Source organism: Trachemys scripta, chromosome 11 (assembly GCF_013100865.1).
Source record: "Trachemys scripta elegans isolate TJP31775 chromosome 11, CAS_Tse_1.0, whole genome shotgun sequence".
NCBI classification, from domain to species: domain Eukaryota; kingdom Metazoa; phylum Chordata; order Testudines; family Emydidae; genus Trachemys; species Trachemys scripta.
In genome coordinates this window covers 37,855,446-37,871,141 of record NC_048308.1, presented here as the reverse complement: position 1 = coordinate 37,871,141, position 15,696 = coordinate 37,855,446, and the positions used below count along the sequence as shown (strand labels likewise).

At 46.2% G+C, this 15,696-nt stretch overlaps 1 protein-coding gene across 2 annotated transcripts in view; it reads right to left on the bottom strand.

Annotated features, from left to right (window-relative positions):
* The window catches only part of METAP1D (methionyl aminopeptidase type 1D, mitochondrial), a 63,125-nt gene extending 47,511 nt beyond the window's left edge, over nt 1-15,614 (bottom strand). For both annotated transcript variants that reach the window (XM_034786109.1, XM_034786110.1), the window contains exon 1: nt 15,342-15,614. In XM_034786109.1, coding sequence (XP_034642000.1) covers nt 15,342-15,381 — 40 coding nt within the window. In that variant the 5' untranslated portion in view covers nt 15,382-15,614. The remainder of the gene's footprint in view (nt 1-15,341) is intronic.
* Between the last annotated feature and the right edge of the window lie 82 nt (nt 15,615-15,696).

The window sequence follows — 15,696 nt, the reverse complement described above, 5'->3', positions numbered from 1 at the left end:
CAAAAAGAGTAGCCTATGGAGCTAGCTGGTGAGGGTTTGGAACCAGGGTGGACCAGCAGCCCCCCATCAGCTCCCCACTCCCCTAAGTTCCCTGTGCGGCAGCTGCCCAGCAGGTTATCAATTGCTGACAGTTCAGCTGTCCCTCCTCCCACTGCCATGTGCTGCTCCTGCCCTCTGCCTTGGAGCTGCTCCCTGGAGCCTCCTGCTTGTTGTGCAGGGGGGGAAGGGGGGGGGAAGGAGGCGCGAAGAAGTGGGCTAATCTCCCCCTGCTTACCCCATCTCCATAGAGCGGGGGGGGGGGGAGGGAAACGGGGACGACACGACAGGGCTCAGAGGGAGCTTGCGGGCAGCAGTTGCTGTCTCAACTTGCTGATCTACTTAAAAAGGCAATGTACTTAGAACGGGGTCAGCGTACTTAAAGGGGCAATGCAGATCTCTCTCTCACACAGGGTGCGTGTCTCTGTCTGCCAGGCAGTCTCCACTCCCTTTATTTGTGCTGCCTTGTAGAGTGTGAGGCTACATTAACAACAATGGGTTAACCCTTGAGGGCTCAGCCGAGTGCTAGTTCACCATTTAGCAGTAAGGCATTCCTGGGAAATATCCCAGCCCCTGATTCCACCACCTCAACCAAGCATCACAATCATCATTGCTGTGTACAGTATTAAATTGTTTGTTTAAAACTTATACTGTGTGTGTGTGTGTGTGTGTATATATAATATAGTCTTTTGTCGGGTGAAAATTTTTTTTCCTGGAATCTAACCCCCCCATTTACATTAATTCTTATGGGGAACTGGATTTGCTTAACATCGTTTCACTTAAAGTCACATTTCTCAGGATCATAACTACAACGTTAAGTGAGGAGTTACTGTACTTCTGAGAATGTTTAGTGGATTAGGGGTTGAACACTGCAGGGGGATTTTCAGAGGACTCAGGGGTTGGAGTGTGCCTATCAGTAGCCTGCAAGAAGAAAGAGAGAGGGGCCTGTGAGTGCTAGTGTTGCCAGTAGCTGGTGGAGTCAGGGAGCTGACCCCAGCGGGAACAGACAAGGTGTCCTCACACTAAGGGCAGCACTAAGGGTAGTAGCAAGATGCCTCACAACCAGGGATTCTAGAAATCCGTTTGCCACAGAAAAATGTAGAATTTGCATTTTTACAAAGAATCTTTAGTTTTTACATTTTGTGAAAAATAATAACCATATACACTAGAACCCCGTTTATCCGAGCCTCATTCTCCAGCTCTCTGTGCTAACTGAAGCTCACCCCAAATCCTTCCAGCGTATTATAGCCAGGCTTGGCTGGGATGTTCTGTTCATGAAGCAAGTACATGATAGTCCAAGCCCCAGTCGAGGGAAACTAAAGTTCAGTGTTTCATTTTAATCACGGAAAAACACAGAGAAATTTGGGTTTTTTATATGTACAACGAGGATCCCTGCTCAAACCCCTGGGCATCCCCAGGAAGTGTCACAGGCAGAAAAAGTAATGAATGTTCTCTGAATGGATGCCTGGCTCACCTGGACAGAACAGTTGATACAAGGAAAAAAGGCCACTTCTTATTGGCCCTCTGGCCCTCTTATTGGCCCTTATTTAAAATTTTAAATAAAAACAAAAAAGAAAAAAAAAAACCCCCAGCAAGGAGACAGTCTTAAACAACATGAAGAGGCAGCGGTTGAGTATGCAAACAGTTACAAAGCATCCTCTAAAACGAAAGTGGTTTTTATTTTGTTTTAAAGTAGTATGGCCTGAAGTTATAATTATGGCTTATTTTTAAACAAAATCTTATGGCTTCTGCCTCTGCCATACCAAATCCATATTTTCCTTATATATGCACAACAAACTTGCAGCCCCAGGTGAAAATAAAGGCATGTAGAAGCAAACTAAAAATAAACCAAACAGGAAATGCAATTAAGTTTAATTACATTGAATGCTAACACTCAACCTGCAATCATAACAAATTTTAAAATATTTTCTAATGAAAGATCCACCAAGATAATATTATGCAGCTAATAATAATATATATGTATAATGTCTAAATAGTATACTATTATAAAGAGAATATGAACCAGACTAGAGAAATAAAACAAGAAATAAAACATGTAAGAACAAAATTAATGTAGTTGTGTCTACCAGTTAAATTCTGTTAGTATAAACAATGGTAGTAATATTGTCAAAGATCAGCAGGATAACACCAGAGCTACAAGTAACATATTTATTATTTTATTTAATAATTTGTCACTTTTTTGGTAAGCAGTAATCAAGAGACGTCAAAGTAACTTCTTTCACTGAATAAACTGTTGACTGTTTTTATATTTATTCTATTTTAAAAGAATCCTTTTTCCTTAATTACCAAAAACCCAAAAGAGGTTTCACTAGTGGTGATGTACACTAGCCCATGGGTATAACATGATACCATGTAACACCAGCAAATAAAATAATAAAAGCAAGAGCCAAAGCTTGAACACAGTTTTCTTTCAACTTCCTTGGGAATTCTGGTAGTATAGGTCTTGGATTCCTTAACAGAGGGGATCATGTTCATCAGTTACAACAGTCCATCTGGGCCTAGATCCAGGTAGACTGCTTGATGAAGTCTAGGCGCCACCAGGTAACAGCAGTGGTCAGGGATCCTGCCAGACATGTGTAACTAAAAGCTAAAAAATGAAATTAAAACACTACTTTAGCCGAACAGTCTCTTTCTACAGGATGCCACAACTGTAAAACAGAGACTGTACACAACACAGACAACTCCTTGTATACTTTCAGTAACTTTCTCATGTATTTAATAAAACAAGTTAGCCACTAACACTTCATTTTAATTGCAAAAGCCTATAATAGCAACAACCATAAAAAACAATTGAAGCCTCGAGATCTCACCATCCAGTAAAGTGGCATGAATAAGCAAATAAGCAATGGAATCTACTCTTCCCCTCCTTCATTAAAATATTTTAAAAACAATTTCTAATGCTATTAAAATGTGTTCATTTGAATTTTTTTGTACCTCAGTAGACAAACTGACAATTATGAAAATTACCTGCAGCTATGGATTCTAGAAATAGTTTTAATATAAACGAACATCCTTTGAAGATACAGATCATGAAAAATAACATTTGTTGCTTTTAAAAGAGTATCTAATTTGTGTTGGGACAGCAAAATTGTGACTGTTAACACTCCTCATGTTGAAAACTGTGAGCTTTTGTTTTCATTTGCTCTTGGTTCAAGACAGTCAAAAACCACAACCTCAAATCCAAATCTTTTGAATTTCAGGGGGTGAGGGAAGAAAATTTAATTCTTACATCTAAAACCGATCTCCCTCACCTCCCCCAAGATTTTGGTATTGGATTGGATCCAGGGCCGGTGCTACCATTAAGGCAAACTAGGTGGTTGCATAGGGCGCCAAGATTTGGGGACGCCAAAAAGTGGTGCCCCCAATTTTTTTTTTTACAGCGTTCCTGGCTGGGCTGCCGGCGGCGCACTGACACGTGCGGCTCAGACTCCCTCTCCACTTCTCCCGCCTCCAAGGCTTGCGGGCGCCAATCAGCTGTTTGGCACCGCAAGCCTGGGAGGGGAGAATTAGAGCAGGGACGGCGTGCTTGGGGAGGAGGCGGAGCAGAGGTGAGCTGGGGTGGGGAGCTGCCGCACGGCTCCCCGGGCCAGGGGGGGGGGGGGGCGGCGGGGGAGGGGGGATGCCTCAGGGCGGGGGGGGAGCTGCCGCAGGGCTCCCCACCCCAGCTCAGTTCTGCTACGCCCCCTCCCTGAGCACGCCGTCATTGCTCCACTTCTCCCGCCTCCAAGGCTTGCGGTGCCAATCAGCTGTTTGGCGCTGCAAGCCTGGGAGGGGAGGAGAATTAGAGTGGGGGCAGCGTGCTCGGGGAGGAGGCAGAGCAGAGGTGAGCTGGGGTGGGGAGCTGCCGCATGGCTCCCTGGGGTGGGGGGGGGGGGGGGCGCTGGCGGGGGGGGGGGGCGCCTCAGGGCGGAGGGGGGGAAGGAAGCTGCCGCAGGGCTGGGGGTGGGGCGCAAGGTGGAAGTTTTGACTAGGGCGCAAAACTTTCTTGCACCAGCCCTGACTGGATCTAAAACAAGAAAACTACTTTCTTTCTGGTTCTACTTCAGCTGCGGCCAGATTTTACAGAGAATGTGTGGAAATACCACAACAATACCACCATTTAAAGACAAAAACTTCAGACTTCAACCTTACCAAATACAAATCAGAATGCTGGCCTTTTTGTTTGCTTGACTTATTGTTTTTTGCCTCTTTCAGCCTTGAGAGTGCACAAAATGAACTTGGAATTTTGTTAGAATGAAACAGTTTTCCAGGACTACACAACATATGTGACATGGTATATTAGAACTCCTCTGGTACATATATTGTGATATTTTTGCCTACGACTGTTATAAGTGACTTCAGGACTAAAGAATGAAATTCAGTGTGAAAGCTAATGTGAAATGAAGATACTATCAAAACGCAGAAAGCTGGTCTCTGTTTTAAAGGGGCACAGTCATCTTACTTTAAGCCCATTTTACTTTTGTTTAAATGTCAGTAAAAACAGTTGTTTGTTCATTTTAACATGGCCCTGTAATGCTGGAAACACAAACATCATTGTACTAGGTTAGGAGAATCAAAAAATTAAACTGAGTGATCTAGTTTCATCATTCAGTCGAGCGAGATGGATGTAATAAAAATGGGCAAATACCTAAACCTTGGATTCAAACACTCCTAAATTTTGAGGAAGTTCAGATTCTAATCTGGACAAGTTGGGCCTATCTCTATCAGAAAGTCAAACAACAAACAGTGAAGAGTAAATTAGATATTTTATTTTTTCAGTTTTAATAATGTAAAATCTAAGCCAGGGATCAGCAATCTTTGGCCCACGGCCCACCAGGGGGCCAGTTTGTTTACCTACCGTGTTCGCAGGTTCGGCCGATCGCGGCTCCCACTGGCCACGGTTTGCCGCCGCGCTGCTTCCCGCAGCCCCCATTGGCCTGGAGCAGCGAACTGTGGCCAGTGGGAGCCGCAATCGGCTGAACCTGCGGACGTGGCAGGTAAACAAACCAGCCCGGCCCACCGGGGTGCTTACGCTGGCGGGCCGCAGGCCAAAGGGTGCCGATCTCTGATATAAGCACTGGTAAGGGGATATAATTAGAGGAAAATATAGTTTGTAGCTGCTTTATTTTCCCAGCTAACCTTAGCTAACAGTAGGAATAATAGGTTTTCAGAAGAGTAATTGGAGCTTGCAAGTTTCCATGCCTGTTAGGTAAAGATAAATATGGATATGGGCATCCTGTAGAAATCAGTCTGTTTTCCAGCTGCATAACTATTATTAGATGTGACCATAACTAAGCATTTCATATATGCTGTATCTTTAGTATTACACACTGTATCTTCACAATATATTGTATCTTCACAATATATGGTAGCTTAAGTAGAATATAGGAATCTGATCTATGGATACTACCACTGCAAGATACCCTCAAATTTTCTTCATCTAAATTAAGACAAGTACGTGGTGAGCATACTAGAGTTTACAGGAATATTCTGTAATAGTGTCACTAGAGGCAGGTGCTGAAGTCAAACCATTAATTCTCACTTGCCTCCGAGAAATTAAGCAAAAGCCTGTGGTAGGGAGGAAAAAAAGAGGGGTTGGGGAGAGTGTAAAGGAAAAAAAAAAAAGTATTGGAGATAGTGTTGTTTTTTCCTTCTTTATAGTGCATACCGAAGGCCTGGTTTTATTATTATTTTAATTTTAATTATATCAATTCCCTACCCCTATTTTTTTAAATTAGAAATTCAAATCTCTTCCAGCCTGAAAGGCTCTATGGTGACTGGATAACTAGTGAGAAGACAGTTACCTTTTCCATAACTGGTGTTCTTTGGGATGTGCTGCTCATGTCTATTCCACAATAGGTGTTGGACATTTTTCCCCTAGCAGTACTCGTAGGGGAGCACCCCTAGCGACCCCTGGAGTAGCGTCTCCATGGCGTGGTATAAGGGACGCTGCATGCTCCCCCCACCCCAGTTCATTCTTACCAGATAACTCCAACAGAGGGGAAGGAGGGCGGGATGTGGAATAGACATGAGCAACACATCTCGAAGAATACCAGTTACGGAAAAGGTAACTGTCTTTTCTTCTTCGAGTGATTGCTCATGTGTATTCCACAATAGGTGATTCCAAGCTATATCTGTTGGAGGTGGGTAGGAGTTCACAAATTCTCAGGATGGAGCATGGCCCTGCCAAACCCGGCGTTCTCCCTGGTTTGGGAGATGATCACATAATGCGAGGTGAAAGTGTGAACCGAAGACCACGTAGCAGCCCTAAAAATGTCCTGGATGTGGACATGGGCCAAAAAGGCAGCCGACGAGGCCTGCACCCTAGTTGAGTGCACCCTCACATAGAAGGCAGGGGGATTCCCGCCAGGTCATAACAGGAACAGATACATGATGTGGTCCAGTTGGAGAGCCACTGAGTGGAGATCGGCCAACCCTTCATGCATTCGGCTGAGGCAAAGAACAGCTGCGAGGACTTTTTGAACGGTTTTGTCTGCTCCAGGTAGAAAGCCAGAGCCCGTCGCACATCCAGCGTGTGGAGACTGCGCTCCTCACTGGACACATGGGGCTTGGGGCAGAGGACCGGCAGGAAAATGTGGTAGGCAGAGACCACCTTCAGGAGGAACAAAGGATGTGGGCGGAGCTGGACCTTATCCTTATGCAACACCGTGTACGGGGGGGCTCGGAGGTCAGGGCCCTGAGTTCCAAGACCCGCCTAGCCAACATGATTGCCACCAGGAAGGCCACCTCCCACGAGAGGTGTGACCAGGAGCATGTAGCTAGTGGCTCAAACAAGGGGCCCATGAGGCGGGCCAGCACCAGGTTTAGGTCCCACTGTGGGTCTGGGGGCCTGACATACAGGAAGAGATGATCCAATCCCTTAAGGAATCAGCCAGGCATAGCAGGGGAGAATATCGTGTGCCCCTGCACCGGCAGGTGAAAAGCTGATATGGCCGCCAAGTACACCTTGATGGACGAGGGCGCCAGGCGCTGGGCTCAAAGGTGAAGGAAGTAGTCCAGAATAAGCTGGATCGGGGCAGCCACGGGGAAAACGCCCCGCTCATCCGCCCATTGAGAGAACCGAGACCACTTATCCAAGTAGGCTCGGCGCGTTGAGGGTTGCCTGCTTTCCAAAAGGGCGCACTGAACCGCTTCTGAGCATGTCCTCTCCTCCTAGCACTAACCATTGAGCAGCCATGCCATGAGGTGGAGTGCTGCTAGGTTGGGGTGGAGGAGGCGGCCCTGGTCCTGGGAGAGCACTTCCAGGCAGGACGGCAACGGCCACAGCGGGGCGACTGCCAGGCCCATGAGGGTTCCATACCAGTGCTGCCTGGGCCATGCTGGGGCAATCAGTAGGACCCGGGCCCTGTCCGTCTTTATCTTTTCCAGGACCTTGCCTATCAGTGGGAATGGGGGAAAGGCATAGAGAAACCTGCCCGACCAGGACAGGAGGAAGGCATCGGAGATAGCGCCCCATCCCAGCCCTGCCCCGGAGCAGAACTGGGCACAGCCATGGTTCTGCCAAGTCACAAACAGGTCCACCTGTGGAGTTCTTCACTCTTGGAAAAGTCTGTGCACCACCTCTGGGTGAAGAGACCACTCGTGCTGAGAGGAGAAGTCCCTGCTCAAGCGATCCACCCACGAGTTCCGGAGGCGCCCACTAGGTGGTACGCCTGTAGGCAAATGTTGTTATAAATGCCAATATATTTGCCAAAATCTCCAAGGGCATGATGGACAGAGGCTACAACAGGGACACACAGCAGTGCCACGTGAAAGTTAAGGAGCTGAGGCAAGCCTACCAAAAAACAAAGGATGCAAACGGTTGCTCCGGGTCAGAGCCCCATACACGCCAGTTCTATGATGAGCTGCATGCAATTCTAGGGGTGGTCCCTACCACTACCCCACCACTGTCCATGGACATCTGCAAGGGGGTAGTCTCATGCAACAGGGATGAGGATTTTGTGGATGATGATGAGGAGGAGGAGGTTGAGGATAGCGCACAGCAGGCAAGCGGAGAATCCCTTCTCCCCGGCAGCCAGGAACTGTTCATCACCCTGGAGCCAATAGCAGCGGGCTCCCGGACCATGAAGCCAGAGAAGGCACCTCTGGTGAGTGTACCGTTGTAAATATAATACAGGGTTTAAAAGCAAGCGTGTTTAATGATTAATTTACCACGCCAAGCCAGTAGCAAGTAGTCTGGAATTATTGCAGAACAAAACATTGCAGCGAATGGGCCCAGGCTTTGGTGGCATTCAAGCAACATCCCTGCTGTTAGCCACATGGTGGGGGGAGGCCTGTTCATGCTGAGCTGTTCGCGTTTGGCTGACAGGGACCTTCCCTTCTACTAGCCACACGCGTGTGTGTGTGTGTGTGTGTGTGTGTGTGAGTAACGATCATCCCAGAGAACTGGGTATGTGGGGGGGTTGGATTGTGCTGTACATTCACCCTAAAACCGCAGCCCCTCCTTTTAAATGGCCAACCCAACGGGCTTTGCTTGGTATGGGAAAGGAGGGCACTGCTGTTTGAAACCGGTCCCACATGTTATGAAGGCTGAAGAAGCCAAAACCCTTTGCTTTACCATGGCTGCCTGCAAGCCGAATTCTGTTGCCCAGCCGAGCGTGTGTGATGTCTCACACCAAACCGGCAGGCACTCAATATAAGAGGCAAAATGCGACCTTGTACCAAAAGCACATGTGCTATGTAATGTGAATTGCTTGATTCAATGTGAAATAGTCTTCCCTTTGTTCTCTAAAATGTATCTTTTTGAATACTACTCTCCCTTTTTTTCCTCCCGCAGCTGGAAATGTTTCTACGCTCCCCCTATCATCTCCGTCCCAGAGGCTAGCGCAGATTAGAAGGTGAAAAAAACCCACTTGCGACGACATGTCCTCAGAGCTCATGCAGTCCTTCCGCACTGAAAGAGCTCAGCAGAATGTGTGGAAGCAAACAATGGCAGAGTCGAGGAAAGCGTTAAATGAATGCAATGAGAGGAGGGAGGAGCATGCTGAGAGGAGGCAGGATGCAATGCTGAGGCTAATCGGGGAGCAAACTGACATGCTCAGGCATCTGGTGGAGCTGCAGGAAAGGCAGCAGGAGCACAGACTGCTGCTGCAGCTCCTGTATAACTGCCTGCCCTCCTCCCCAAGTTCCATATCCTCCTCACCCAGATGCCCAAGAATGCGGGGGGAGGAGGAGGCTATGGGCACCCAGCCACTCCACCCCAGAGGATTGCCCAAACAACAGAAGGCTGGCATTCAATAAGTTTTGAACTGTAGTGTGACCTTGTCCTTCTCTCCTCCCCCACCCCTCCCAAGCTACCTTATGAGTTTTCCCCCTATTTGTGTGCTGAATTAATAAAGAATGCATGATTTGGAAACAGTAATGACTTTATTGCCTCTGAAACCAGTGATCAAAGGCGGGAGGTCGGTTGGCTTACAGGGAAGTAGAGTCAACCAAGGGGGAGGATTTTCATCAGGGAGAAACAAACAGAACTGTCACACCGTAGCCTGGCCAGTCATGAAACTGGTTTTCAAAGCTTCTCTGATGCGCAGGACACCCAGCTGTGCTCTTCTAATTGCCCTAGTGTCTGGCTGCGCATAATCAGCCGCCAGGCAATTTGCCTTAACCTCCCACCCCGCCATAAACGTCTCCCCCTTACTCTCATAGATATTCTGGAGCACACAGCAAGCAGCAATAACAATGGGAATATCGGTTTTGCTGAGGTCTAACCTAGTCAGTAAACTGCGCCAGCGAGCTTTTAAATGTCCAAATGCACATTCTATCACCATTCTGCACTTGCTCAGCCTATAGTTGAACAGCTCCTTACTACTGTCCAGGGTGCCTGTTTATGTCTTCATGAGCCAGGGCATTAAGGGGTAGGCTGGGTGCCCAAGGATAACTATAGTCATTTCAACATCCCAATGGTAATTTTCTGGTGTGGGAAGTAAGTTCCTTCCTGCAGCTGTTCAAACAGACCAGAGTTCCTGAAGATGCGAGCGTCATGCACCTTTCCCAGCCATCCCACATTGATGTCAGTGAAATGTCCCTTGTGATCCACCAGTGCTTAACAGCACCATTGAAAAGTACCCCTTGTGGTTTACGTACTGGCTGCCAAGGTGGTCCAGTCCCAAGATAGGGATATGGGTTCCATCTATCGTCCCACCACAGTTAGGGAACCCCATTGCAGCAAAGCCATCCACTATGACCTGCACATTTCGCAGAGTCACTACCCTTGATAGCAGCAGCTCAGTGATTGCATTGGCTACTTGGATCACAGCAGCCCCCACAGTAGATTTACTCACTCCAAATTGATTCCTGACTGACCGGTAGCTGTCTGGCGTTGCAAGCTTCCAGAGGGCTATCGCCACTCGCTCCTCAACTGTGTGAGGGCTGCTCTCATCTTCGTATTCTTGCGCTTCAGGGCAGGGGAAAGCAAGTCACAAAATTCCATGAAAGTGCCCTGACGCATGTGAAAATTTTGCAGCCATTGGGAATCATCCCAGACCTGCAACACTATGCGGTCCCACCAGTCTGTGCTTGTTTCCCGGGCCCAGAATTGGCGTTCCATGGCCTGAACTTGCCCCATTGCCACCATGATGTCCAAATTGCCAAGGCCTATGCTTTGAGAGAAGTCTGTATCCATGTCCTCATCACTATCGTGATTGTGCTGTCGTCGCCTCCTCGCCTGCTTTTGCAGGTTCTGCACATACTGCAGGATAATGCACAAGGTGTTTACAATGCTCACAGCAGCAGCGGTGAGCTGAGCAGGCTCCATGCTTGCCGTGGTACGGCGTCTGCAGGAGAGCACAGTTGCAGCGGAAGCGGTTGAGGACGATGGTTAGCACTGCGCGCATTTCCCGAGGAAGAACACACGTACCTGGGAGCACATGACAGACAACATGGAGAAATTCACTATCAAGGCAAGAGCAGGAGAGCAGAGTTGCAGCGGAAGCGGTGGAGGATGATAGTTAGCACCGCGCACATTTCCTGGGGAAGAACACACGTACCCAAGAGCACATGACAGACAACATGGAGAAATTCACTATTGAGACAATAGCAGCAGAGTTGCAGCAGAAGCGGTGTATGTCGACAGTAAGCAGTCCTACTGCACTGTCTGCTGCCAGCAGCACCTAGGACACAACAGCGGTGGTGTCGGTGAGCTGAGCTGAGTGGGCTGCATACTTGCCGTGGTATGGCGTCTGCGCAGAAAAAAGCCACAAAAACCAGATGATCATAATGGTCCCTTCTGACCTTAAAGTCTATGAGTCTGCCGTTGCTTTCACAGAGGGAGGGGTGACATGTACCCAAAACCACCCGTGACAATGTTTTTGCCCCATCAGGCATTGGGAGCTTAACCCAGAATTCCCATGGGCGGCAGAAACTGCGGGAACTGTGGGATAGCTACCCACAGTGCACCGCTCCATAAGTCGATGCTAGCCATGGTAGTGAGGACGCACTTCACCAACTTCATGTGCTTAGTGTGGACATATGCAATCGACTGTATAAAATCGATTTCTAAAAATCAACTTCTACAAAATCGACCTAATTTTGTAGTGTAGACATACCCCCAGTATCCTGTCTTGCGACAGTGGCCAATGCCGGGTGCCCCAGAGGGAATGAACAGAACAGGTGACCATCAAATGATCCATTCCCTGTCGCCCATTGCCAACTTCTGGCAAAAACATGTTAACTCCTTCTGCTTAACAATGCGTTCTACCTTGTATTTAGCTGTGACACTCTCAAGTACCTTTCCCAGACCTGAAGATGAGCTCTGTGTAAGATTGAAACAGCATATCTCGTTCACCAACAGAAGTTGGTCCTGCGAAAGGTATTACCTCAACCACCTTGTCTCTGTACTCTATATACATATAGTGTCTAGCACCAGGATTTTAATAAGAGTACCTAGGTGGTGCTATAAACACAAAATAAATAATTTTGGATCCAGTATGTCTTTGTTAAAGACCCAGTACTTTCACCTTTTCTATTAAGTTGTTAAACTGGCAAATACAATTAGATCTTCTCTTCACTGACTGTAAAACTCTCATTAAATATGGTTCAAACATACTTGTAGCAAAACTGAGTTTAGGACAATTGTAAGGCTAGTCTAAAACAGTTTTTTTAAAGTGTACATCTAATGCATCTGCCCCCACCTGCATTTGTGCAGGCCACTCATACTATTGTAAACCAGTTCTCATTGCACAGGGGTTTGAATCATGTTTTAAAAGTTTTAAAATGCAATTCTGCAGCCAGTAAAGCAGGCGCTATTTGAATCAATTTATAGTAATGTTTACTTTTAGAATATAAAAGATCTTTTTATCTTTCCACAAGCATACCTATCACAATAATTCAACTTTTATTAACATTAAAAAATACATTTTCTAAAGTTAAAAAAAGTATGCTCCCCAATCAAGTTTCTTTGATAACTGGTGGAGGGTATTTATCCAGCATTCAAATTCCCAATATCCAAGATTTTCAGATATGCTTATTTTCCCAGTTTCTAGAAACAGTTCCATCACAATGAACACTCCTTTTTCATAATTTATCAAAAAAATTTAAAAATCCATGAAAAGGTATCAGTAAGGCACAGCTGACCAAAACAAGGTAATTTATATTCAACTTAGGTGGAATAGATTCCCTTAGCTCAACTGCAATCTTTTAACATACGCAAATTAAGTTAAACTGGTCTATCCAGTTCAGGGAAAATCAGCCCTACATAAACTGTTTGGTGGTTTTGCTTTACAAACTTCTCATAAAGCAGAACTGAGAAGGAAACTAGATAAAGTAAGATGCCCTGAGAGGAGGTTTGACATCTTAACAAAATAAAAATAACTTGGACAATAAAACGGATAACAGACACAAGTTTGCACGCACAGGGAGAAAGAAAGTGCCAAGCAAGATGGCAGAGGTCCCAGGTGCAAAAGCAGAATTGGTGAAACAAGCACTCAAAGCAAGACACGCTAGACTAGAAGCCCTGGAAAACCTTGCCAAGTTTTGAAACTTCTGAAATTTAGAGAAAAGTGATAGTTTAGAGGGCTTCACACTGTTACACTAACACCCAACCCATTTGAGACTGAAGCCGAAAAATTATTCTTTATAGGCAGAGCAGTGCTATTGCATACTTCAGGGAAAAGAACGGATGTGAATGACAGAGGGAGGATCCAACAGCTAGCAGGAATAAAAATAAATAACTAAGAGTTTGAATCTGAAGGACAAACAGTATGACTTTTTATGGACTTGAGTAAAGTAAAATTTCCTTACCGATACAAACATTCATCACTGAAGAAACTGACACTTCTGCCCTTCAAAGTTCATGATTATATCTAAAGACTTTTATATTTTCAAACTCAAAACCTGCACCAAAACGGTTGGATAGACTCAAAACAAAAAGTATGGCAGAAGATATGGGCTCCTTATGCAAAAGAAAGACTGAACTTTTGCTATGTATTAGCTCTAACCTTATGCTTTAGTTGGAAGCATGCAGAGTTTGGCTTAATGTCACAGTTTAATGGTTTTAATATTTTCAGTTTATGCTCTGTTATTGTAACAGATTATTGAACAGACTTTTCCAGATCATGAAAGTACTTTTTCCTTTATGAAAGACGATTATTTCTCTCTTTTTACAGATTTAGAGACCAATTCTTACTCAAGCAAGTACTTTGATGGGATTATTAATTTACAACCCTCAAAAGCATGTTATGCCTGAAACAGCTTCCAATCTTTTATCATGTGACACAATAAAACAAAGGGTTCAGAGAGAAAAACAATAGAAATCACAGCAATAACATTATACAGTTACTCAGCAATGGTAAGTGGGTAGCATGTCTGAACAATTTTTTAAATAGTTTTTAATCAAAATGCTACTTAAATAAAAATAAATAGTCTTGGCTGACACTTCTTGTGGGCTACATGGCAGAAGTGGTGCTTTTAGGAGGGATTTGTACAAGGGGAAAGTTTGGGGAGCATATTCTGCACATAGGTGGCAGTGTGGAAAAAAGTATGGAGTGAGGACTAATCATAAGGTTTTCAAGATTGGACCCTTATTAAAGAGACAAGAGGTAGTTGGGATGCATGCACACACTTCTGTCAATATATTGAACCTATTGCTGATACAAACAACAGCTAAAATTATAACTGAATGGTTACAACAAAATAATTATGCTGTGAATTTATATTATGCATTCAGTAGTACTTTGGGCCTGATATGATTTTAAGACCGCATAATCTAATCCTGCTCAGAGCTAGTTTAATAAACTCAGACATTAGTACCTAATATGAAGGCTACCATTTTATGTGAGGGCTCCAAAAGTTACTAATTCTGGTAGAGCTGATGCAGCACTAGCAACAGAATAACTTTTTTGAAAGTTATCCTGATGCAGACTGGGATCTTCTGTGGGAATGGGTTTGTTTGTGTCTTGTGTGTGGTAGTGCGTCGGGAATGGTGAGTTTGCTATATCTGTGAATAGTTTCTCTTGTAGGAATGGGTTATTTTGGGTCACAGTCTCTCCCTGCAGGAATAGGAAGAAAGTTCCTCCCCTTGAAAAGATTTTGGAAAAGGGATATTTTCCTGTGTGTTTTATATTCCCTAGAATGTATTGATAGGATTTTACTCCCTGTATGTGTACATCTATAAAAAGCCTTGTCTGCTCTACAAACTCACAAATAAAATTTCTATTGGTTCAGCTAACGGGGTGTTAGCATGACAGAGGAAAGTGTACACAAGCTTCCCATGTCAGGACCAATTTTTACCATTGTTCAGTTACACTTGCTTTTGGTATTAACTACAATGGCGGTAAACAGATCCAGACACTGAAACCTTGTCTACACTACATCCTCTCAAGGCTGTTAAACCTAGTGGGATTTTTTCCTCTAAATTTCTACAGCATAGACACAGTCTCTCCATCAAGGGAAAGAAGAAAAGGAGGAAGTTGTTGCGAGTTACACCACGTCTCATCGGAAAAGGAAAATGACAGTGTTTATTACAGTCTGTCTCCCAGGGATCAGTGATTTTGTTGTGTGTGTTACACCTTCTTCCCATGGGGAGCCCAACAGTGGATGTTAGCGTCTCTCGAGCAGGGGAGTGTGAAGAGAAGAGCATTTTGCTGTATAGGCTTATTACAGTCGGTCTCGGGGGGAGGGGGGGGATTTTGCTGAGTAGTGTTTTTGGTAAGGCTGCCGCATCCGGGGAAAGATACGTTAATGGGTTTTACAAGGAAACCGTCACGCCACGCCACGCCACGCCACCTCCCCTTCCCTACACACCCATTCACTCCCCCCGCCGCCGGGCACAGAGCGGGGAACTTACTCACCTCCGCTCACCAGCGTGCGGACAGCCCTGGGCGCAGCCATCTTGAACAGATGGGCCAGGGTCACGTGGGCGCGGGCCGGTTGTGGCCTGCCCTGTAGCCTGGCCGCGGTAACCTACCAGGAGCGCTGGGTTCCAGCCCCGCCGAGCCACTCTGCCCGTCGGGGCTCGGAGTAGGGAGCGGCTGGGGCTTTGCTCCGCTCTCAGGCGGCCCTGCGGTCACTGGCGCGCGGCTTTCCCGGCCGAGCTTCCTCTGAGAACGGAAGCGGGAGAGCGAGGTGGGAGGAGAGCCGGCCCGCCCGGGGCTCTCCCCTCGTCCGACCCGCTACCCCCCCCCGGGCCTGGGGCTCTCGCCTCGC